The sequence below is a fragment of the Notolepis coatsorum genome (assembly GCF_963971535.1).
Source record: "Notolepis coatsorum genome assembly, chromosome: 2".
In the NCBI taxonomy this organism is placed as follows: Eukaryota; Metazoa; Chordata; class Actinopteri; order Aulopiformes; family Paralepididae; genus Notolepis; species Notolepis coatsorum.
This window is the reverse complement of record NC_140166.1, coordinates 146,928,281-146,955,780: the sequence shown is the minus strand read 5'-3', so window position 1 is coordinate 146,955,780 and position 27,500 is coordinate 146,928,281. Positions and strand designations below refer to the sequence as shown.

Below are 27,500 nucleotides of genomic sequence, written 5' to 3'. Positions count from 1 at the left end.
CTCCGTGCATCAAGACACACACCCAGACACACACCCAGACACACACCCAGATACACACAGTACCAACACGTATATCGCGGAGGGGAAATATACAATATATCAAATCGATCTGTGGGATTTCCGTGGCAGATACAATTATATGTGTTTGTATGCATCAAATTAAATGAAAGATATGCATCAAGAAAACCAAGATAATCATCAGTAAGACAGCGTGTCCTATTGATCCACAGACTCTGTCGCTGCGGCGCGTGAAGGAGACGCGGCAGCCAGGCAGAGACCTGTCTTCAGAGAGAGGACGGAAGACGGTTCACAATATACACATCAATCAGACGAGGTCTCTCAGGGAAGCGGAGCAGCACTGCATTATGATAGAAAGCCCCATGTATTGTCCGCAAGCGCAGAGAGCGAGAAAGTCTATTAGCAGTGTTTCCATTAATCAAATTCAACAAGGTGCCCTGGGTATTATTATGAAACCTCGCAGAACAGCCAGAGCGCGGCTTCTCCTTTTTTCTGCGCCTGCTGCCGCAGCACAAGGCTTTCATACATAATTAACACGAGCTGAACTCTCCTCCTATCTGCACACACACTCGATCCAGAGGCAGCTGCCTTAATCAAACACTTTTATTGGCCATCCCGGGACCCGGGAGCTCGCTCGCTCGCTCGCTCGCTCACCCTTGCAGACGGGCCTGTGGTCGCTCCACGCTGCGAACACCTCGGCCACACGCTGGCAGCTGATGGTCTTAGAGCCCTGCAGCACGTGGTCCTCGTCGCAGGTGAACTGAGCGCTCGCCCCGATGCTGGAAGATAGAAGATAATTTTATTTTATTATCAAATATTATTTATTTTTCCATTTTAAACGGCAACACAATACAGTAATAATAATAATAACAAGCCCACACTGTTGTATACTCATCTGGTTATTTAGTATAACATATAATAATGAGGAGACACGAGACACATTTAAATTCCAGTTGACAGCTCTTTAGTGGTAAACTCAACACAGGTGATTACAATGACGGCAGTACTTATGAGCAGGGGGCGTGACGGTATCTAATAAGGGGCAAACTTAGAATGTCAATACACAACATATCCCTCCCCCTTAACTTTGAAGGTTCCCCTAAAAAGTAAGTACTTAAACAGTAACAAAAAACACTAAGTGTCACTGTGGTTTGGTATCCCTCATTCTATAATTAACTTAACAAATCGTATTTAAACTTAAACTTTCATTTGCTAGTAACCTTTGCCTGAACTAGGGAAAGAGGGTAGACTACCTCAATTCCCAGACTGAACCCTGGGGATTATTCTGCCCCAATTGCTCCTACCAAGTGTCATGGAGAGGGACCCTGTCGGCCACCCGCCCCCTGCGGACGGGTGTCCCCCAGGGCTCGGTTTTAGGACCCCTTCTCTTCTCCCTCTACACTAAATCACTGGGTAACATTATCACGTCTCATGGCTTCTCCTACCATTGTTATGCCGACGATACTCAACTCTTCCTCTCCTTCCCTCCCTCAGATATCCACGTCTCTGTGCGGATCTCGGCCTGTCTGTCCGACATCTCAGCCTGGATGACGTCCAACCACCTCAAACTGAACCTAAGCAAAACAGAATTGCTCCACCTGCCGGCCAAATCCTCCCCCCTAACCGACCTTTCAATCACAGTCGAGAATGCAGCTGTGACTGCGTCCCCGACCGCCAAGAACCTTGGTGTTGTCCTCGACGACCAGTTGAACTTCTCTGCTCACATCGCAGCGACGACCAGAACCTGCCGATTCCTCCTGAGCAACGTCAGAAGGATACGCCCCTTCCTGACAAAAGAAGCCACCCAACTCCTCGTCCAATCAACAGTCATCTCCCGCCTCGACTACTGCAATGCACTGCTCGCTGGCCTCCTGGCCACTGCCACTAAGCCTCTTCAACTCATTCAGAACGCAGCGGCCCGCCTGATCTCAAACCTACCGAAGTCGGCCCATGTCACCCCACTTCTTAGGGACCTGCACTGGCTCCCCATTGCTGCACGAATCCGCTTCAAGGCCCTCGACCTAGCATACCGTGCGGCAAAGGGAACCGCTCCCGCCTACCTCCGGTCAATGGTCTCTAACTACACACCCTCAAGACCCCTACGCTCTGCATCTTCTGGCCGCCTCAGACCTACTCCTATCCAAGCTCCGGGAGGGTCATCAAAGAGAAGTCGCCTATTCTCAGTCCTTGCCCCACAATGGTGGAATGAACTACCCACCCCAGTTAGGACAGCCGAATCACGTCCAATCTTTCGCCGTCGACTAAAGACGCACTTCTTCAACCATTATCTGAATTAAAAAAAAAACAAAAAAAAACAAAAAAATAAATCTAACCCTAACTAACCGTACTGTCATGCACTTGTCCTAATAAACTAACCTACACTGTAGCACTCAACACTTTGATGAACATTGTTGCTCAGCTGATAGAGTTGTGCCCTTCCTGATGGCTTGTCGTACAGAACTTGTAAGTCGCTTTGGATAAAAGCGTCAGCTAAATGACTAAATGTAAATGTAAATGTAATTGTAAGGGTTAGTCTATCAGGAGGGCGTCTGACTCTACTGGGGTAACGACCTGTAGGCAAGTCAGTTTCATTGTCTTTTGGGGAGGACTGTAGGAGTCCGGGTCTGGGAGAAGTGATGGCTGGGATAGGCCTAGGTGTGCCTGGGACAGGGGCCACTCTTGCAGGTTGCGTCTGGGGCTCTTCTGGTGATGAATGCTGCTCCTGGTAGGTCTCCTGCTCTGCAACAAAGGATGGCGGCTGAGGTGAGTCATCATGGAAACCAGCCGTGTGGAGCAGTTGATCGATGTGTCTTCTCCAGATGAGATTATCCCTGGTTTCTACTGTATATGACACAGGACCTGTTTTTGCAACAACTGTTGCAGGCATCCATTTGACCCCTTTGGTATAGTTCCGGGCGAGAACCCGGTCTCCAGCTGTGAAGCTCCGAAACTTTGCTTTCGCTCGCCTCTCCACTTGAGCTCTCTGTTGCATATGCACAATCTCCCTCGTCTTTTGGGGTCTCAGGAGGTCAAGTCGAGTGCAGAGTTGTCTCTTGAGCATAGCCGAGGCAGGCGAGACCTTTGTCGTAGCATGAGGTGTGTTTCGGTATGACAGCAGGAAAGCACTGAGGCACCTGTTGATGGACTGTGTACCTTGAGAGGACTTGAGAGCTTGCTTCATGGTCTGTACAAACCTTTCAGTGAGCCCATTGGTAGCAGGGTGATAGGGTGCAGACACAGGGTCCATTGCTCTTTGGAAAAGTGCCGGAGCAGAAGTAATCCCAAAAGGAAGCCTCTGGTACCTGAATAGCCCCTTGTGTGTCACTATGGTCAACAGTTCCTGTGACTCTGGATCTACATGCATCTGGAGATATGCCTGACACAAGTCTATCTTACTAAACTTCTGTCCCCCAGCTAAACCAGAAAAGAGTTCATCAATGAGGGGTAGTGGATACTGTTCTGCAATCAAGACAGGGTTCACAGTGACTTTAAAATCACCACAGAGTCTTAGACCCCCATCCTTCTTCATGACTGGAACAATCGGCGTGGCCCATTCACTGGTGCTCACTGGCGCCAACACCCCACTCTCCACCAATCTGTCTAGTTCTGCATCTACCCTGGGTTTGATGGCATACGGAACAGGTCTAGCCTTTAAACACCTCGGCGTGCTTCCTGGTTTGACTGTCAGCTTAACAGTAATGTCCTTCATGCTACCAAGGTCTCCACCAAAAACTTTGGAGTGCTTCTTCAAAATCTCCTGTAGGGGGCCTGTGTCTCCATCCTTAACCATGAACACTTCTTGCCAGTTCAGTCTGAGTTTCTCAAGCCATCGCCGTCCTAGCAGAGCTGGACGGTTTCCACGAATGATGTACAGTGGAAGAGTCTTCTTCCGCTTGTTGTGTTCCACTGTCACATTCACAACTCCTAACACTGAAACAGCCTCTCCAGTGTAGGTCCTTAACTTCAATTTGCTCACTCGAAGAGTCAGGTGCTGCAGCTTCTCTCTGAAAACAGCCTCTGATACCATGGACACATGTGTGCCGGTGTCCACTTGCATCCGCACTGCTTTATTGTCCAACAGTGGTGTGACCCAGTATCCATCATCACTGTCCAGCACAGATAACACATGTACAGTATCATCATCATCATCATCATCATCATCATCATCATCATCAGACTCACAGTCACTCTGCTCGTCCTGTTCGTGCTCCATCTTATTCACACGTTTCTTCTTGTTTCTGTAGAAACCACCTTTCTTCATCTCAGTGTGCTGTTTGTATGTCTGGGTCTTTCTATTACCACAAGCACGTTCGATATAGCCTTTTATACAACGGCATGCAAATTTCTCGATTCTGATTGGCCATTCACACGTCTTTATTGGCAACAATCCACGGTCCTGGGCTCAGGACCCGCCCACAACCGAATCACATAACCCTCCCCGGCTCACTCCGGGAGAAAACAAGATCGCGGACAACAAATGGTTATGTTGAAAGCACCATAACGACTAAATATGAAGCGATTCTGTCAAGGGGAATGTGTTAGTCCTTTAAACAATGTTGGATGATGTAATTGATGGGTCTTGACTCAATCTAGAACAAAAGAAAAATCGCGGATTGATTGATAGATTAATTGATTGATTTAAATTTCTTCCTTCCTACTTTCTACTGACTGCAGCGTTCTCTCTCACACACTGTCCGACGCTGGCGTACCCACAAACACACACACACACATACACACACACACACACACACACACACACACACACACACACACACACATACACACACACGCACACACACACTGTGACACACACACACACACACACACACACACGCACACACACACACACACACTCCTGTCTGCAACAGCGGGGGAGTCAGACTGAGAGAGAAGCAGCGCTGTTTTAAGTGAGCATGGTCTATTGAATTGATTGATTGGTTGATTGCTAATTTTATTACTGTACCCCTGGTTTCCAACTGGTTAAGTTTAGGCTAAAAGAAATAAATAAAAAAATAGGGCGAAGAAAACGTTTTTTTCCTATAGGGCAAAGAAAACGTTTTAATTTGTTTTACCTACTTTATATTCTGCATCTGGTAATAAAATTTTCAATCAATCATTCCAATAATACACAGTTGGATGTGTTAGTTGGTTGGATGCACTTCAAGCTGCTTCCACATGAGGCAACTTCTCTCAATCATTCCAATAATACACAGTTGGATGTGTTAGTTTGGTTGGATGCACTTCAAGCTGCTTCCACATGGAGTTGTGGGAACTACTTTTTCTGGCGGATGGTTTTTTCAATAAATCTTCGATTAATGTGTGTTTATTGTATAGAAATAAGGTTGGATGAATCTGGCAGTTGTACAAAAGCTTTACACCACGTGCAGTCGTGATTTGTGACCAATAAACCATGCCTAGGGGGGTCTAACGACCCTCGGCTGCGCCTCGGGCCTAACAACCACCCCTAGGCATGGTTTATTGGTCACAAACCACTCCTGCGTGTGATGTAATGCTTAATTATACCACAGTTTCTGCAGTCTACGTCTTTACACCAACACTCTGATGGCTGATGCCCCATTCTCCCACAGCGGTAGCATGGCTTGCCAGCTGTTGTCTTCTTGTCCTCAAAAGACAACTTGTGCACTTGGGCTGATAGACTTAGCTGCTGTGCTTCTCGGGCAGCCATTTCCATTGACGTACTTATCTCTATGGCCTTTTCCAGTCTCAGGTTAGCTTCACTCAGTAGTCGTTTCTGAATAGACTCACTGCGTAGACCACACACCAGTCTGTCACGTATGGTGTCATTGAGTGAAATACCAAATTCACAATATTCAGACAGGCGTTTAAGTACAGCTACAAACTGTGAAACAGATTCACCCTCTTCTTGGTTCCTTTTATGGAACCTGAAATGCTCTGCAATGACCAGTGGCTTAGGAGAGTAGTGATCTTTTAATATTCCCACTATGTCTTCATAGGACTTGTCCCCTGGCTTCTCCGGTTGCACCAGACTGCGCAGTAGGTTATATGTTTTTGCTCCCATAACACTCAAGAATGTAGGTACTATGATATCCTCTTCAATCTTATTAGCAAGTGCAAAATACTCAAACCTCTCGGTGTAAGAACTCCATTGTTCCGTCTCCTCGAATGGTCCAATATGTCCAAACAGTGCAGCCATCTTCTTGCAATTAGTCCTTTCCTTGTTCCGTTTGAGTTACTGTCTTTGGATCTGGCACCATCCGCCCCTCCTCATTTACTCAGTCTCCTTCCCATCGTGGAGATTTCACCTTTTCTCTGTCTCTATACTCCGCCCGCAACAGTGTCAACACAGCAGTATGCACCGTTGCCAAGTTACCGCAGCCCCGACGTTGCGCTGCACACTCGCGAAAACAAACAAACACGTCAGATGCGGACTATTGCCAACAATAACAAACACAACGTGAGATCCATATTATCCTCGTCGCCAGTTTTGTTGTATACTCATCTGGTTATTTAGTATAACATATAATAATGAGGAGACACGAGACACGGGTAAATTCCAGTTGACAGCTCTTTAGTGGTAAACTCAACACAGGTGATTACAATGACGGCAGTATTTATGAGCAGGTGGCTTGACAGTATCTAATAAGGGGCAAACTTAGAATGTCAATACACAACACACACAGTATCACAATAATAATAATAATAATAATAATAATAATAATAATAATAATAATAATAATAATAATAATAATAATAATAATAATAATAATAATAATAATAATAATAATAATAATAATAATAATAATAATAATAATAATAATAGCAACAATAACGACATTAGCAATAATACAAATTATAAATACATAATAAATACAGAACATAAAAAACACATTGTACTATTACAGACACCACAAAATACATCACAAAAGACATTTCCTCCCCCACTCCCACCCCCCCACCACAGGACCCCCGGACCCCCCAGGACCAACACCCCAACCCCGCTCCGCTGCTAGATAGTAGCAGATAGCCGGGCGTGATTAAGACGGCGTGATTAAGACGGCGTGATTAAGACGCAGGGGGAGAGGACTGGGCAGGGTGATAGTTAGAAAAATATTTAACTATTTAACTATATATACAAATATACAGAAAAATAAACTGCATATATAATGAAAATTACTGCAGTCCAAGGCATAAACAGCATCTAACTTTTCTTTTGCATATTATTTTCAAATTCTAACACAGCAGATGTTTAAATAACACATTATTTAGGACAAAGCGACGAGGGAAGGCGTTTTTTTCTTTCTCTTCTTCAAGTTCTTGGAATTCTAAACTTCAAATCAGTCATGTGACCCGACCCAGCCTATAGTGGCGACCCTTTTGAACGTGTTGGGAATGTTTCCCAAGAATGATCGCATAGTTGATCTCGTAGTTGATCTCGTAGTTGATCTCATAGTTGATCTCATAGTCTATCTCATAGTTGATCTCATAGTTGATCTCATAGTTGATCTCATAGTTGATCTCATAGTTGATTCCATCGTCTAGACCAGGGGTTCTCAACCTTTTTGCTGCCAAGGCACCCCTGTGTTCAATAAAATATTCCAGGGCACCCCTACATATGATAAAGACTGTTCCGGTCCTGTCTTTTTTGCCACAATGATGACAAAAGTGCTTGCTTTCAAAATAATGTTTATTTAAGAAACCGGGAAACACATTTGTGTGTATATGCAGGCTATATAATGCATTATTAACAGGTGTTTCATGGCTTCTCCTACCATTGTTATGCCGACGATACTCAACTCTTCCTCTCCTTCCCTCCCTCAGATATCCACGTCTCTGAGCGGATCTCGGCCTGTCTGTCCGACATCTCCGCCTGGATGACGACCAACCACCTCAAACTGAATCTAAGCAAAACAGAATTGCTCCACCTGCCGGCCAAATCCTCCCCCCTAACCGACCTTTCAATCACAGTCGAGAATGCAGCTGTGACTGCGTCCCCGACCGCCAAGAACCTTGGTGTTGTCCTCGACGACCAGTTGAACTTCTCTGCTCACATCACAGCGATGCCGATTCCTCCTGAGCAACGTCAGAAGGATCCGCCCCTTCCTGACAAAAGAAGCCACCCAACTCCTCGTCCAATCAACAGTCATCTCCCGCCTCGACTACTGCAACGCACTGCTCGCTGGCCTCCCGGCCACTGCCACTAAGCCTCTTCAACTCATTCAGAACGCAGCGGCCCGCATGATCTCAAACCTACCAAAGTCGGCCCATGTCACCCCACTTCTTAGGGACCTGCACTGGCTCCCCATTGCTGCACGAATCCGCTTCAAGGCCCTCGACCTAGCATACCGTGGGGCAAAGGGAACCGCTCCCGCCTACCTCCGGTCAATGGTCTCTAACTACACACCCTCAAGACCCCTAGGCTCTGCATCTTCTGGCCACCTCAGACCTACTCCTATCCAAGCTCCGGGAGGCGTGTATCACTTCCGCAACGGATTTAGTTGGATTTCGGTTTTGCCGCGACGGCCACGTGACACGCCGTGGCACACCCCCGTGGCAGCGGCAGAGGCGGCAGCGCGCTGCTGTGTTGACGCTCGTGGCGGAGTGGACTTGACCGCGAGGCTGGAGTTCACTTCCCCTTTCACATCGGTGCAGTCATCAGTCATCTAATAATATCGCGCCACGCTGCTGTGCAGTCATCAGTCATCTAATAATATTGGCGTGTCCCTTTTGTCAAGAATCCCGCGTCTGCTTTGCACTATAGCGTATTGTATATTAGTACATTGCATAGTATATTGTATATTGTATGGTAACAGTCTCTGGAGCGCGCCAGTAAGAAGCATTTGCACTGCAACTCGTACACCTTACTGTAAATTGTACCTCATCCCATTGCTGCGTTGCACTATAGCGTATTGTATATTGCTACATTGCATAGTATATTGTATATTGTATGGTACAGTAACAGTCTCTGGAGCGCAACAGTAAGAAGCATTTGCACTGCAACTCGTACACCTTACTGTAAATTGTACCTCATCCCATTGCTGCGTTGCACTATAGCGTATTGTATATTGCTACATTGCATAGTATATTGTATATTGTATGGTAACTCAGTTACTTCTATTCTGCATCGAACATTGTACATATGTCTCTATACTATTTTATTTCATACTTATCTTGTCTAGCAAAATCATGTATTATTTTTAAATACAGAAAATAATCACCAAGTTACCATTTCTCAAAAAATATAAATAAATACAGAAAATAAGCACTCGTTCACTCAGTGGACATTTCTAGCTCAATGCGAGGTCTGCTGCTGGCTAATAATACGGTCAATACGTGGGGAGATCTTTGACAAGGCAACACGCATGTCATCCTCAAGGCTCAACTTGGCCCTATATTTTGTTTTCAGAGCTGTCATGGATGAAAAGCCAGCTTCACACAGATATGTGGTGCTGAATGGTATCAACACCTTAACTGCTGCATCATGAGATACTTGGTACTCAGCACCACACTCTGAAACTAGCTCTCCAGGTGGTATCAGATGAGATTTCAATGAGTTCTTCCAAGAGTTTGGATGGAGATGTGTCAGGAAGCTTTGTCTCAATGTTGTCTGTAAAAAAAATTTTTATCCAGAGTAACTTGATGATCATTTTCTGTGTTTTATTAAATAATGATTTTCAGATTTTGAGAAATGGTCAAACTTATCCAAATATGGTATGTTCATGGAAAACAGTGCAGCTGCAACAGACAGCACTTTAGTGATAATTTTCTGTAATCCAAAAATAATCTAAATCTCAAGGCACCCCTGGCAGCTATCTGCGGCACCCACGGCACGACACAGTACGCGTTGTTACATCATTAGAGGCGTTCGGTTCCCAAACATACCAGACGGTTCACGAGACACAAACACATAATTAGTTCTCCTGCTTGGAGGAATCCTTATAGCAGAAACTGTTCTGCAGTAAAACACACAGGGATCTTAGGCTTTAAGGAGGCGAGAGCTTGAGCTGCACTTGTGCCTCTTCCTCTGGCTGATTGGGAGAGAGCAGAGCCTCCCGCCTCGGGACGGAGCCACAATTAAGTCCACTTAAAAAACATGTATGTGAACTCCCCGCGCACTCCCAGGGCAAGACGCTTTTTCTCCCTCATATTTTTATATTCAGAGTTAATTATGTTTACACAGTTAATTTTTTCTCATTATTTTTATATTCAGATCAAATTTGATTGACAGATTGACAGTAGTACAGTAGTACCAGTAGTACCAGTAGTACAAGTAGTACCAGTATTACAAGTAGTACAGTAGTACCAGTAGTACCAGTAATACCAGTACTACAGTAGTACAGTACTACAGTAGTACAGTACCAGTAGTGCCAGTAGTACCAGTAGTACCAGTACTACAGTAGTACAGTACCAGTAGTACCAGTAGTACCAGTAATACCAGTAGTACCAGTAGTACCAGTAGTACCAGTACTACAGTAGTACAGTACCAGTAGTACCAGTAGTACCAGTACTACAGTAGTACAGTACCAGTAGTACCAGTAATACCAGTAGTACCAGTATTACCAGTAGTACAGTACCAGTATTACCAGTAGTACCAGTAGTACCAGTAGTACCAGTAGTACCAGTAGAAACAGTAGTACCAGTAGAACAGTACCAGTGACTGCACTTGTATTTGTTACCATGACAACTCATGATCACGTTTGAACAGATACATTATAAGATTAGATAAGATAATACGAGGTTGTAGTGCGGACAACCGGGGGCACAGAGGGGGGAGCGGTGCCAGCGCTTGCGCCCTCTACGGCGCCCGGGGGTACGAACCGGCCACGGTGAGTGCGGAAAGCCAGGGGCGGGGAGGGAGGTGCGGCGCACGCGCCCGCGTCCTCCCCGACACCCGGGGGCACAGACGTCGACGAGGTCACCGGCGACTCAGTCGTACGCGGGTCCCGGGGTAGCGGCGGACGGCCTCGGCGGGGGAGAGGGCCAGCTCCAAGGGCTGGGAAACGTCTATGCGGGCGGGTTTAATCTTGCCGTGGTTGTACCCCACCTCAAATGCAAGCCTTCGCCAGTCCTCAGGGGCCTGTGGGCTAGGATGTCCGGTGGAGAAGTCACACAGCAGCGTCGGACCCGAGTGACCAATCGCGACGTCCTCCAGGCATAGACTGGAATCTGCAGTCCTGAGGCCCGGGATGTCGTGGTCGGAGGCCTGTTCCGAGCCCATGTTGACGTAGTCGAGGTCCGGCTGTACAGCTCCGATGACGACTCCGGAGAGGCAGTCTGCGACTACGTTGGGCTTCTCGGCGACGTGTCGCATATCCGCGGCGCACTCGGATTCGTACGTGAGCTGTTGCTGTTGTCGTGCCGACCACGGCTCCGCTACCTTTGACTCAGAAAACGTGAGGGGTTTGTGGTCGGTGAAAGCTGTAAGAAGGCCGCCGTATGTTGCCTCATCGTGGACACATGCAAACGAAGCCTGTGTCTGCGTGTTTATTAGGCGGCCATGTCTAATGTCCACGAGGAGCCCGTGTGCACCCAGTAAATCTGCCCTGAGTAGGGGGAACAAAATGTCGGCCGTGACGCAGTCCCACGTGAACCGCTGGCCCCCAAAACACAGTTCCACGGTTCTCGTACCGTAGGTGCGGATAGGGGTATCGTTGGCGGTCGTCAGGCGTGGACCTCTATTGTCGCCGGCGGTGTCCTCTATTGTTGCTGGCAGGACGCTCCTCTGAGCTCCGGTGTCGCAGAGGAATTTGCAACCGGAGAGTGTGTCTCTAATGAAAAGCAGCCAGTTCGACATACCTGCGCTCACCGCTGCTACTGGGCGCAGGTGTCGGCGTTTATGCGTTATGACGAAAGTGCAAGGGGAACGGCATCTTGCCGCCCTCGCGCCGAAACGTGCATGGTAAAAACACAGGCCTGCGGCAGCGGTGCTCCTGCTCTTCCTCGCCCCTCCCCCCTGCGGCGTGTAACCGCGTGTCGAGGCTATTAGCCCTGGGGCTAAGTGTCGAGTGGCCAGGTAGAAGCGGTCTGCCTCTTGGGCCAAAGCACGAGGATCAGTAATCGCTGTATTGGCAAGTGCCGTCTGCACGTGTGGCGGCATGTGCCTGAGAAACAGTTCGATAAACAGGAAATCAGGCCGTTCTGTACCCAGCAGGTTTAACATCATCTCCATGTGCTCCGAAGGTTTGCTGTCCCCCAAGCCCTGTATAGCGAACAGGCGTCGGGCCCGCTCTGGTCGCGACAGCTCGAAAGTCTTAAGGAGGTGCGTCTTAAATGCCTCGTACTTATTCCGGGCAGGTGGAGCTGTAATGAACCCTACCGTCCTCGCCGCTGTAGTGCTCCCGAGGCTCGAGACGACGTGGTAATATCTCGCGGCGTCGTCGTTAACCCCTCGTAGGGCGAACTGCGCCTCTGTTTGAGCGAACCACGCTGCCGCAGAATGCTCCCAAAACTCCAGCAATCGAAGAATAACGGCATCGTTTGCCATGTTCGGTTTGGTCCCTGATACTTCAGCGAGACAAACGTCGGGGTCACCAGTGTAGAGATGGGAGTCGGAGACGGTGGCTCGAGGTAGAGCGAACAGTATTTATTGAGTACACAAATACCACATGCTACTCCTACATTGCTTACAGTCGACTGACCTGTGATGGCAGGTGGTGCCACCAGGTATAATGTTTGGGCGGAACTCTTGTTCCTAACAATAGTTCCGTGGGTGAATTATGTACAATTAACAATCACTACAAGGTATACGATAAGATATTCCATTATTGATCCCCTCGGGGGAAATGCAGGCATCATAGCAGCATGGGGATGGGAGAGGGGGGGGGGGGGGGTACAGGTATGGGCAGGGTAATAAATGGTAAATGGCTGCTCTTTTATATAGCGCTTTTATCCAAAGCTTTATTTTTTTAATCCAAAGCGCTTTACAATTTGTTCCTCACATTTTACCCGTTCACTCACACATTCACACACCGACGGCGGAGGCGACCATGCAAGGTGCCAACCTGCTCAAAGGGGGCAATATGGGCAATCAAGAGATAAATATGGGCAATCAAATTTGATCTGAATATAAAAATAATGAGAAAAAATTAACTGTGTAAACATAATTAACTCTGAATATAAAAATATGATCCTCGTGCTTTGGCAGAAGAGGCAGACCGCTTCTACCTGGCCACTCGACACTTAGCCCCAGGGCTAATAGCCTCGACACGCGGTTACACGCCGCAGGGGGGAGGGGCGAGGAAGAGCAGGAGCACCGCTGCCGCAGGCCTGTGTTTTTACCATGCACGTTTCGGCGCGAGGGCGGCAAGATGCCGTTCCCCTTGCACTTTCGTCATAACGCATAAACGCAGACACCTGCGCCCAGTAGCAGCGGTGAGCGCAGGTATGTCGAACTGGCTGCTTTTCATTAGAGACACACTCTCCGGTTGCAAATTCCTCTGCGACACCGGAGCTCAGAGGAGCGTCCTGCCAGCAACAATAGAGGACACCGCCGGCGACAATAGAGGTCCATGCCTGACGACCGCCAACGATACCCCTATCCGCACCTACGGTACGAGAACCGTGGAACTGTGTTTTGGGGGCCAGCGGTTCACGTGGGACTGCGTCACGGCCGACATTTTGTTCCCCCTACTCAGGGCAGATTTACTGGGTGCACACGGGCTCCTCATGGACATTAGACATGGCCGCCTAATAAACACGCAGACACAGGCTTCGTTTGCATGTGTCCGCGATGAGGCGACATACGGCGGCCTTCTTACAGCTTTCACCGACCACAAACCCCTCACGTTTTCTGAGTCAAAGGTAGCGGAGCCGTGGTCGGCACGACAACAGCAACAGCTCACGTACGAATCCGAGTGCGCCGCGGATATGTGACACGTCGCCGAGGAGCCCAACGTAGTCGCAGACTGCCTCTCCGGAGTCGTCATCGGAGCTGTACAGCCGGACCTCGACTACGTCAACATGGGCTCGGAACAGGCCTCCGACCACGACATCCCGGGCCTCAGGACTGCAGATTCCAGTCTATGCCTGGAGGACGTCGCGATTGGTCACTCGGGTCCGACGCTGCTGTGTGACTTCTCCACCGGACATCCTAGCCCACAGGCCCCTGAGGACTGGCAAAGGCTTGCATTTGAGGTGGGGTACAACCACGGCAAGATTAAACCCGCCCGCATAGATGTTTCCCAGCCCTTGGAGCTGGCCCTCTCCCCCGCCGAGGCCGTCCGCCGCTACCCCGGGACCCGCGTACGACTGAGTCGCCGGTGACCTCGTCGACGTCTGTGCCCCCGGGTGTCGGGGAGGACGCGGGCGCGTGCGCCGCACCTCCCTCCCCGCCCCTGGCTTTCCGCACTCACCGTGGCCGGTTCGTACCCCCGGGCGCCGTAGAGGGCGCAAGCGCTGGCACCGCTCCCCCCTCTGTGCCCCCGGTTGTCCGCACTACAACCTCGTATTATCTTATCTAATCTTATAATGTATCTGTTCAAACGTGATCATGAGTTGTCATGGTAACAAATACAAGTGCAGTCACTGGTACTGTTCTACTGGTACTACTGGTTCTACTGGTACTACTGGTACTACTGGTACTACTGGTACTGTACTACTGGTACTACTGGTAATACTGGTACTGTATTACTGGTAATACTGGTACTACTGGTATTACTGGTACTACTGGTACTGTACTACTGTAGTACTGGTACTACTGGTACTACTGGTACTGTACTACTGTAGTACTGGTACTACTGGTACTACTGGTACTACTGGTATTACTGGTACTACTGGTACTACTGGTACTGTACTACTGTAGTACTGGTACTACTGGTACTACTGGTACTACTGGTACTGTACTATTGTAGTACTGTACTACTGTAGTACTGGTATTACTGGTACTACTGGTACTACTGTACTACTTGTAATACTGGTACTACTTGTACTACTGGTACTACTGTACTACTGTATTACTGGTACTACTGTACTACTGGTACTACTGGTACTACTGGTACTACTGGTACTACTGGTACTACTGTACTACTTGTAATACTGGTACTACTTGTACTACTGGTACTACTGGTACTACTGTACTACTGTATTACTGGTACTACTGTACTACTGGTACTACTGGTACTACTTGTAATACTGGTACTACTTGTACTACTGGTACTACTGGTACTACTGTACTACTGTATTACTGGTACTACTGTACTACTTGTACTACTTGTACTACTGGTACTACTGGTACTACTGGTACTACTGGTACTACTGGTACTACTTGTAATACTGGTACTACTGGTACTACTGGTACTACTGTACTACTGTACTACTGGTACTACTGGTACTACTGTACTACTTGTACTACTGTACTACTGGTACTACTGGTACTACTTGTAATACTGGTACTACTTGTACTACTGGTACTACTGTACTACTGTAATACTGGTACTACTGGTACTACTTGTACTACTGGTACTACTGGTACTACTTGTAATACTGGTACTACTTGTACTACTGGTACTACTGGTACTACTGTACTACTGGTACTACTGGTACTACTTGTACTACTGGTACTACTGGTACTACTGTACTACTGGTACTACTGGTACTACTTGTACTACTGGTACTACTGTACTACTTGTACTACTGGTACTACTGGTACTACTGGTACTACTTGTACTACTGGTACTACTGTACTACTGGTACTACTGTACTACTGGTACTACTGGTACTACTGGTACTACTGTACTACTGGTACTACTGGTACTACTGTACTACTGTACTACTTGTACTACTGGTACTACTGGTACTACTTGTACTACTGTACTACTGGTACTACTGTACTACTTGTACTACTGGTACTACTGGTACTACTGGTACTACTGTACTACTGGTACTACTGGTACTACTGTACTACTGTACTACTTGTACTACTGGTACTACTGGTACTACTTGTACTACTGTACTACTGATACTACTGTACTACTGGTACTACTGTACTACTGGTACTACTTGTACTACTGTACTACTGGTACTACTGTACTACTTGTACTACTGGTACTACTGTACTACTGGTACTACTGGTACTACTGGTACTACTGGTACTACTGTACTACTTGTACTACTGGTACTACTGGTACTACTGGTACTACTGTACTACTGGTACTACTGGTACTACTGGTACTGCTTGTACTACTGGTACTACTGTACTACTGGTACTACTGTACTACTGGTACTACTTGTACTACTGGTACTACTGTACTACTGGTACTACTGGTACTACTTGTACTACTGGTACTACTGTACTACTGGTACCACTGTACTACTGGTACTACTGGTACTACTGTACTACTGGTACTACTGGTACTACTTGTACTACTGTACTACTGGTATTACTGTACTACTTGTACTACTGGTACTACTGTACTACTGGTACTACTGTACTACTGGTACTACTGGTACTACTGTACTACTGTACTACTGGTACTACTGGTACTACTGGTACTACTGGTACTACTGTACTACTGTACTACTTGTAATACTGGTACTACTGGTACTACTGGTACTACTGTACTACTGGTACTACTGGTACTACTTGTACTACTTGTACTACTGTACTACTGGTACTACTGTACTACTTGTACTACTTGTACTACTGTACTACTGGTACTACTGGTACTACTTGTACTACTTGTACTACTGGTACTACTGGTACTACTGGTACTACTGTACTACTGTACTACTGTACTACTTGTAATACTGGTACTACTGGTACTACTGGTACTACTGGTACTACTGTACTACTGGTACTACTGGTACTACTGGTACTACTGTACTACTGGTACTACTGGTACTACTGTACTACTGGTACTACTGTACTACTGGTACTACTGGTACTACTGGTACTACTGGTAATACTGGTACTACTGTACTACTGGTACTACTGTACTACTGGTACTATTTGTACTACTGGTACTACTGGTACTACTGGTACTACTGTACTACTGTACTACTTGTACTACTGGTACTACTGGTACTACTGGTACTACTGTACTACTGGTACTATTTGTACTACTGGTACTACTGGTACTACTGGTACTACTGGTAATACTGGTACTACTGTACTACTGGTACTACTGTACTACTGGTACTATTTGTACTACTGGTACTACTGGTAATACTGGTACTACTGTACTACTGGTACTACTGTACTACTGGTACTACTGTACTACTGGTACTATTTGTACTACTGGTACTACTGGTACTACTGGTACTACTGGTAATACTGGTACTACTGTACTACTGGTACTACTGTACTACTGGTACTATTTGTACTACTGGTACTACTGGTAATACTGGTACTACTGTACTACTGGTACTACTGTACTACTGGTACTACTGTACTACTGGTACTATTTGTACTACTGTACTACTGGTACTACTTGTACTACTGGTACTACTGGTACTACTGGTACTACTGGTACTATTTGTACTACTGTACTACTGGTACTACTTGTACTACTGGTAATACTGGTACTACTGTACTACTGGTACGACTGTACTACTGGTACTATTTGTACTACTGGTACTACTGGTACTACTGGTACTACTGGTACTACTGGTACTACTTGTACTACTGGTAATACTGGTACTACTGGTACTACTGGTACTACTGTACTACTGGTACTACTGGTACTACTGGTACTACTGTACTACTGGTACTACTGTACTACTGGTACTACTGTATTACTGTACTACTGGTACTACTGGTACTACTGTACTACTGGTACTACTGGTACTACTGGTACTACTGTACTACTGGTACTACTGATACTACTGTACTACTTGTACTACTGGTACTACTGGTACTACTGTACTACTGGTACTACTGGTACTACTGGTACTACTGTACTACTGGTACTACTGTACTACTGGTACTACTGATACTACTGTACTACTTGTACTACTGGTACTAATGGTACTACTGTACTACTGGTACTACTGGTACTACTGTACTACTGTACTACTTGTACTACTGGTACTACTGGTACTACTGGTACTACTGGTACTACTTGTACTACTTGTACTACTTGCACTACTGATATTACTGGTACTACTGGTATTACTGGTACTACTGGTACTACTGGTATTACTGGTACTACTGGTACTACTGGTACTACTGTACTACTGGTATTACTGGTACTACTGGTACTACTGGTATTACTGGTACTACTGGTATTACTGGTATTACTGGTACTACTGGTACTAGTGGTATTACTGGTACTACTGTTCTACTGGTACTACTGGTACTACTGTACTACTGGTATTACTGGTACTACTGGTACTACTGTACTACTGTACTACTGGTATTACTGGTATTACTGGTACTACTGGTACTACTGGTACTACTGTACTACTGGTATTACTGGTACTACTGGTACTAGTGGTATTACTGGTACTACTGTTCTACTGGTACTAATGGTACTACTGGTACTACTGTACTACTGGTATTACTGGTACTACTGGTACTAGTGGTATTACTGGTACTACTGTACTACTGTACTACTGGTACTAATGTACTACTTGTACTACTGGTACTACTGGTACTACTGTACTACTGGTACTACTGGTACTACTGGTACTACTGTACTACTTGTACTACTGGTACTACTGGTACTACTGTACTACTTGTACTACTGGTACTACTGGTACTACTGGTACTACTGTACTACTGTACTACTTGTACTACTGGTACTACTGGTACTACTGGTACTACTGGTACTACTGGTACTACTGTACTACTGGTACTACTGGTACTACTGTACTACTGGTACTACTGGTACTACTGGTACTACTGTACTACTGTACTACTTGTACTACTGGTACTACTGGTACTACTGGTACTACTGTACTACTGGTACTACTGGTACTACTGGTACTACTGTACTACTGTACTACTTGTACTACTGGTACTACTGTACTACTGTACTACTTGTACTACTGGTACTACTGGTACTACTGTACTACTTGTACTACTGGTACTACTGGTACTACTGGTACTACTGGTACTACTGTACTACTGTACTACTTGTACTACTGGTACTACTGGTACTACTGGTACTACTGTACTACTGTACTACTTGTACTACTGGTACTACTGGTACTACTGGTACTACTGTACTACTGTACTACTTGTACTACTGGTACTACTGTACTACTGGTACTACTGGTACTGCTGGTACTACTGTACTACTGTACTACTTGTACTACTGGTACTACTGGTACTACTGGTACTACTGGTACTACTGGTACTACTGCACTACTGTACTACTTGTACTACTGGTACTACTGGTACTACTGTACTACTGTACTACCTGTACTACCGGTACTACTGTACTACTGTACTACTTGTACTACTGGTACTACTGGTACTACTGGTACTACTGGTACTACTGGTACTACTGTACTACTGTACTACTGTACTACTTGTACTACTGGTACTACTGGTACTACTGGTACTACTGTACTACTTGTACTACTGGTACTACTGGTACTACTGGTACTACTGGTACTACTGGTACTACTGTACTACTGTACTACTGGTACTACTGGTACTACTGGTACTACTGGTACTACTGTACTACTGTACTACCTGTACTACTGGTACTACTGTACTACTGTACTACTTGTACTACTGGTACTACTGGTACTACTGGTACTACTGGTACTACTGTACTACTGTACTACTTGTACTACTGGTACTACTGGTACTACTGTACTACTGTACTACTTGTACTACTGGTACTACTGGTACTACTGGTACTACTGGTACTACTGTACTACTTGCACTACTGGTACTACTGGTACTACTGGTACTATTTGTACTACTGGTACTACTGGTACTACTGGTACTACTGTACTACTGTACTACTTGTACTACTGGTACTACTGGTACTACTGGTACTACTGTACTACTGGTACTACTGGTACTATTTGTACTACTGGTACTACTGGTACTACTGGTACTATTTGTACTACTGGTACTACTGTACTACTGTACTACTGGTACTACTGGTACTACTGGTACTACTGTACTACTGGTACTACTGGTACTACTGTACTACTGGTACTACTGGTACTACTGTACTACTGGTACTACTGTACTACTGGTACTACTGGTACTACTGGTACTACTGATACTACTGTACTACTTGTACTACTTGTACTACTGGTACTACTGGTACTACTGTACTACTGTACTACTGGTACTACTGGTACTACTGGTACTACTGGTACTACTGTACTACTGTACTACTTGTACTACTTGTACTACTTGTACTACTGGTACTACTGGTACTACTGTACTACTTGTACTACTGGTACTACTGGTACTACTGGTACTACTGGTACTACTGGTACTACTGTACTACTGTACTACTGGTACTACTGGTACTACTGGTACTACTGGTACTACTGTACTACTGTACTACTGTACTACCTGTACTACCGGTACTACTGTACTACTGTACTACTGGTACTACTGGTACTACTGTACTACTGGTACTACTGTACTACTGGTACTACTGTACTACTGTACTACTGTACTACCTGTACTACCTGTACTACTGTACTACTGGTACTACTGTACTACTGTACTACCTGTACTACTGGTACTACTGGTACTACTGGTACTACTGTACTACTGGTACTACTGGTACTATTTGTACTACTGGTACTACTGGTACTACTGGTACTACTGGTACTACTGGTACTACTGGTACTAGTGTACTACTGGTACTACTGGTACTACTGGTACTACTGGTACTACTGGTACTACTGGTACTACTGATACTACTGTACTACTTGTACTACTTGTACTACTGGTACTACTGGTACTACTGTACTACTGGTACTACTGGTACTACTGGTACTACTGGTACTACTGGTACTACTGTACTACTGGTACTACTGGTACTACTGTACTACTGGTACTACTGGTACTACTGGTACTACTGGTACTACTGTACTACTGGTACTACTGGTACTACTGTACTACTGTACTACTTGTACTACTGGTACTACTGGTACTACTGGTACTACTGGTACTACTGTACTACTTGTACTACTGGTACTACTGTACTACTGGTACTACTGTACTACTTGTACTACTGGTACTACTTGTACTACTGGTACTACTGGTACTACTGGTACTACTGGTACTACTGGTACTACTGTACTACTTGTACTACTGGTACTACTGTACTACTGGTACTACTGGTACTACTGTACTATTTGTACTACTTGTACTACTGGTACTACTGGTACTACTGTACTACTGGTACTACTGGTACTACTGGTACTACTGGTACTACTGTACTACTTGTACTACTGGTACTACTGTACTACTGTACTACTTGTACTACTGGTACTACTGGTACTACTGGTACTACTGGCACTACTGTACTACTTGTACTACTGGTACTACTGTACTACTGGTACTACTGGTACTACTGTACGACTTGTACTACTGGTACTACTTGTACTACTTGTACTACTGGTACTACTGGTATTGCTGTACTACTGGTACTACTGGTACTACTTGTACTACTGGTACTACTGGTATTACTGTACTACTGGTACTACTGGTATTACTGTACTACTGGTACTACTGGTACTACTTGTACTACTTGTACTACTGGTACTACTGGTACTACTGGTATCACTGGTACTACTTGTACTACTGTATTACTGGTACTACTGATATTACTGGTACTACTGGTATTACTGGTACTACTGGTACTACTGGTACTACTGTACTACTGGTATTACTGGTACTACTGGTACTAGTGGTATTACTGGTACTACTGTTCTACTGGTATTACTGGTACTACTGGTACTACTTGTACTACTTGTACTACTTGTACTACTGGTATTACTGGTACTACTGTATTACTGGTACTACTGGTACTACTGGTACTACTGGTATTACTGTTCTACTGGTACTACTTGTACTACTGGTACTACTGGTACTACTGTACTACTGGTACTACTGTACTACTGGTATTACTGGTACTACTGGTACTACTGGTACAACTGTACTACTGGTACTACTGTTCTACTGGTACTACTTGTACTACTGGTACTACTGGTACTACTGTACTACTGGTATTACTGGTACTACTGTACTCCTGGTATTACTGGTACTACTGGTACTACTGGTATTACTGGTACTACTGTTCTACTGGTATTACTGGTACTACTTATACTACTGGTACTACTGGTACTACTGGTATTACTGTTCTACTGGTACTACTGGTACTACTGGTACTACTGGTATTACTAGTATTACTGGTACTACTGGTACTACTGGTATTACTGGTATTACATGTACTACTGGTACTACTGGTACTACTGGTATTACTGGTACTACTGTACTACTGGTACTACTGGTACTACTGGTACCACTGGTACTACTTGTACTACTGGTATTACTGGTATTACTGGTATTACTGGTATTACTGGTACTGCATGACATCACACAGGGAAACTACTCAACAGAGACAGGAAGGGATAAGAGGGCAATATCCGCTCCTAATTCCTCTTTATGCTAAATAGCCCACAGATTTCATATTGAGGCTATTTATCATCTTTATGTATGAGGAATTAGCTGGATAATAGACTTCAGAAGCAACATCTTGAACATCCTCCACGAAGGAGAGAGACGTGAGCATTTTCTTTTTCAACATGGATAATAAGTGCTTCGATTTGCCTGCTCTATGAAGCCGATTCTGTTTCCAGGAGATCACACAAACATTACATTAGAGATGAAACTTTATTGCAGAGTCGTTTGACCAGGTCACAGGCAGCGTCCCCCAAGTGGAAACTGAAGAAACTAATGTGTGGCACATTCAATAAGCCGTCTGTAGTGTGGTAGTGAAAGGTTAACCTTCTGTAGTGTGGCAGTGCAAGGTTAAGATTTCTGTAGTGTGGTAGTGAAAGGGTTAACCTTCTGTAGTGTGGTAGTGAAAGGTTAACCTTATGTAGTGTGGTAGTGAAAGGGTTAACCTTCTGTAGTGTGGTAGTGAAAAATGTACCTTCTGTAGTGTGGTAGTGAAAGGTATGTAGTGTGGTAGTGAAAGGTTAACCTTCTGTAGTGTGGTAGTGAAAGGTGACATCAAATGAATAATGTTGGTTGCGAGGGAAGGAAGGGGTTAATTATGTTGTCTCTCTGATGTCTTGTCTGTATGTCTGTCTCTGTGTAACATGGTTGTCTCTCTGATGTCTTGTCTGACTGGCTCTGCTGTAACACGGTTGTCTCTCTGATGTCTTGTCTGTCTGTCTGTCTCTGCTGTAACATGGTTGTCTCTCTGATGTCTCGTATGTCTGTCTCTGCTGTAACATGGTTGTCTCTCTGATGTCTTGTCTGTATGTATGTCTCTGCTGTAACATGGTTGTCTCTCTGATGTCTTGTCTGTATGTATGTATCTGCTGTAACATGGTTGTCTCTCTGATGTCTTGTCTGTATGTATGTCTGCTGTAAAATGGTTGTCTCTCTGATGTCTGTATGTCTGTCTCTGCTGTAACATAATCATATCTCTGATGTCTTGTCTGTATGTCTGTCTCTGATGTAACATGGTTGTCTATCTGATGTCTTGTCTGTATGTCTGTCTCTGCTGTAACATGGTTGTCTCTCTGATGTCTTGTATGTATGTCTGTCTCTGCTGTAACACGGTTGTCTCTCTGATGTCTTGTCTGTATGTCTGTCTCTGCTGTAACATGGTTGTCTCTCTGATGTCTTGTCTGTATGTCTGTCTCTCCTGTAACATGGTTGTCTCTCTGATGTATGTATGTCTGTCTCTGCTGTAACATGGTTGTTTCTCTGATGTCTGTATGTCTGTCTCTGCTGTAACATGGTTGTCTCTCTGATGTCTGTATGTCTGTCTCTGCTGTAACATGGTTATCTCTCTGATGTCTTGTCTGTCTGTCTGCCTCTGCTGTAACATGGTTGTCTCTCTGATGTCTGTATGTCTGTCTCTGCTGTAACATGGTTGTCTATCTGATGTCTGTATGTCTGTCTCTGCTGTAACATGGTTGTCTCTCTGATGTCTTGTCTGTATGTCTGTCTCTGCTGTAACATGGTTGTCTCTCTGACGTCTTGTCTGTATGTCTGTCTATGCTGTAACATGGTTGTCTCTCTGATGTCTTGTCTGTATGTCTGTCTCTGCTGTAACATGGTTGTCTCTCTGATGTCTTGTCTGTATGTCTGTCTCTGCTGTAACATGGTTGTCTCTCTGATGTCTTGTCTGTATGTCTCTCTCTGCTGTAACATGGTTGTCTCTCTGATGTCTTGTCTCTATGTATGTCTCTGCTGTAACATGGTTGTCTCTCTGATGTCTGTATGTCTGTCTCTGCTGTAACATGGTTGTCTCTCTGATGTCTTGTCTGTATGTCTGTCTCTGCTGTAACATGGTTGTCTCTCTGATATCTGTATGTCTGTCTCTGCTGTAACATGGTTGTATCTCTGATGGCTGTATGTCTGTCTGTCTCTGCTGTAACATGGCTGTCTCTCTGATGTCTTGTCTGTATGTCTGTCTCTGCTGTAACATGGTTGTATCTCTGATGTCTCGTTGTATGTCTGTCTCTGCTGTAACATGGTTGTCTCTCTGATGGCTTTTCTGTATCTCTGTCTCTGCTGTAACATGGTTGTCTCTCTGATGTATTGTATGTATGTCTGTCTCTGCTGTAACATGGTTGTCTCTCTGATGTCTCGTCTGTATGTCTGTCTCTGCTGTAACATGGTTGTCTCTCTGATGTCTCGTCTGTATGTCTGTCTCTGCTGTAACATGGTCGTCTCTCTGATGTCTTGTCTGTCTCTGCTGTAACATGGTTATCTCTCTGATGTCTCATCTGTATGTCTGTCTCTGCTGTAACATGGTTGTCTCTCTGATGTATGTATGTCTGTCTCTGCTGTAACATGGTTATCTCTCTGATGTCTTGTCTGTATGTCTGTCTCTGCTGTAACATGGTTGTCTCTCTGATGTCTGTATGTCTGTCTCTGCTGTAACATGGTTGTCTCTCTGATGTCTTGTCTGTATGTCTGTCTCTGCTGTAACATGGTTGTCTATCTGATGTCTCGTCTGTATGTCTGTCTCTGCTGTAACATGGTTATCTATCTGATGTCTTGTCTGTATGTCTGTCTCTGCTGTAACATGGTTGTCTCGCTGATATCTGTATGTCTGTCTCTGCTGTAACATGGTTGTCTATCTGATGTCTTGTCTGTATGTCTGTCTCTGCTGTAACATGGTTGTCTATCTGATGTCTTGTCTGTATGTCTGTCTCTGCTGTAACATGGTCAACTCTCTGATGTCTTGTCTGTCTCTGCTGTAACATGGTCAACTCTCTGATGTCTTGTCTGTATGTCTGTCTCTGCTGTAACATGGTCAACTCTCTGATGTCTTGTCTGTATGTCTGTCTCTGCTGTAACATGGTTGTCTCTCTGATGTCTTGTCTGTATGTCTGTCTCTGCTGTAACATGGTTGTCTATCTGATGTCTTGTCTGTATGTCTGTCTCTGCTGTAACATGGTTATCTCTCTGATGTCTGTATGTCTGTATCTGCTGTAACATGGTTGTATCTCTGATGTCTTGTGTCTGTATGTATGTCTCTGCTGTAACATGGGTGTCTCTCTGATGTCTTGTTGTATGTCTGTCTCTGCTGTAACATGGTTGTCTCTCTGATATCTGTATGTCTGTCTCTGCTGTAACATGGTTGTATCTCTGATGTCTTGTCTGTCTCTGCTGTAACATGGTTATCTCTCTGATGTCTTGTATGTATGTATGTCTCTGCTGTAACATGGTTGTCTCTCTGATGTCTGTATGTCTGTCTCTGCTGTAACATGGTCGTCTCTCTGATGTCTTGTCTGTCTCTGCTGTAACATGGTTGTCTCTCTGATGTCTTGTCTGTCTCTGCTGTAACATGGTTGTCTCTCTGATGGCTTTTCTGTATGTCTGTCTCTGCTGTAACATGGTTGTCTCTCTGATGTATTGTATGTATGTCTGTCTCTGCTGTAACATGGTTGTCTCTCTGATGTCTTGTCTGTATGTCTGTCTCTGCTGTAACATGGTTGTCTCTCTGATGTCTTGTCTGTATGTCTTCCTCTGCTGTAACATGGTTGTCTCTCTGATGTCTTGTCTGTCTGTCTGTCTGTCTCTGCTGTAACATGGTTGTCTCTCTGATGTCTCGTCTGTATGTCTGTCTCTGCTGTAACATGGTTGTCTCTCTGATGTCTTGTCTGTATGTATGTCTCTGCTGTAACATGGTTGTCTCTCTGATGTCTTGTCTGTATGTCTGTCTCTGCTGTAACATGGCTGTCTCTCTGATGTCTGTATGTCTGTCTCTGCTGTAACATGGTTGTCTCGCTGATGTCTCGTCTGTATGTCTGTCTCTGATGTAACATGGTTGTCTCTCTGATGTCTGTATGTCTGTCTCTGCTGTAACATGGTTGTCTCTCTGATGGCTGTATGTCTGTCTGTCTCTGCTGTAACATGGCTGTCTCTCTGATGTCTTGTCTGTATGTCTGTCTCTGCTGTAACATGGTTGTCTCTCTGATGTCTCGTTGTATGTCTGTCTCTGCTGTAACATGGTTGTCTCTCTGATGGCTTTTCTGTATCTCTGTCTCTGCTGTAACATGGTTGTCTCTCTGATGTATTGTATGTATGTCTGTCTCTGCTGTAACATGGTTGTCTCTCTGATGTCTCGTCTGTATGTCTGTCTCTGCTGTAACATGGTTGTCTCTCTGATGTCTCGTCTGTATGTCTGTCTCTGCTGTAACATGGTCGTCTCTCTGATGTCTTGTCTGTCTCTGCTGTAACATGGTTATCTCTCTGATGTCTCATCTGTATGTCTGTCTCTGCTGTAACATGGTTGTCTCTCTGATGTATGTATGTCTGTCTCTGCTGTAACATGGTTATCTCTCTGATGTCTTGTCTGTATGTCTGTCTCTGCTGTAACATGGTTGTCTCTCTGATGTCTGTATGTCTGTCTCTGCTGTAACATGGTTGTCTCTCTGATGTCTTGTCTGTATGTCTGTCTCTGCTGTAACATGGTTGTCTATCTGATGTCTCGTCTGTATGTCTGTCTCTGCTGTAACATGGTTATCTATCTGATGTCTTGTCTGTATGTCTGTCTCTGCTGTAACATGGTTGTCTCGCTGATATCTGTATGTCTGTCTCTGCTGTAACATGGTTGTCTATCTGATGTCTTGTCTGTATGTCTGTCTCTGCTGTAACATGGTTGTCTATCTGATGTCTTGTCTGTATGTCTGTCTCTGCTGTAACATGGTCAACTCTCTGATGTCTTGTCTGTCTCTGCTGTAACATGGTCAACTCTCTGATGTCTTGTCTGTATGTCTGTCTCTGCTGTAACATGGTCAACTCTCTGATGTCTTGTCTGTATGTCTGTCTCTGCTGTAACATGGTTGTCTCTCTGATGTCTTGTCTGTATGTCTGTCTCTGCTGTAAC

The 27,500-nt window shown here is 45.1% G+C and overlaps 1 protein-coding gene across 1 annotated transcript in view; it reads right to left on the bottom strand.

Annotated features, from left to right (window-relative positions):
- Positions 1–27,500, bottom strand: part of LOC311223559 (CUB and sushi domain-containing protein 3-like) — a gene marked incomplete at both ends in the record, with an annotated part of 752,195 nt that overhangs the window by 705,893 nt on the left and 18,802 nt on the right. The window contains 1 exon segment of the mRNA XM_084308339.1: positions 673–797. Within this exon segment, the coding sequence (XP_084164465.1) occupies positions 673–797 (125 nt within the window).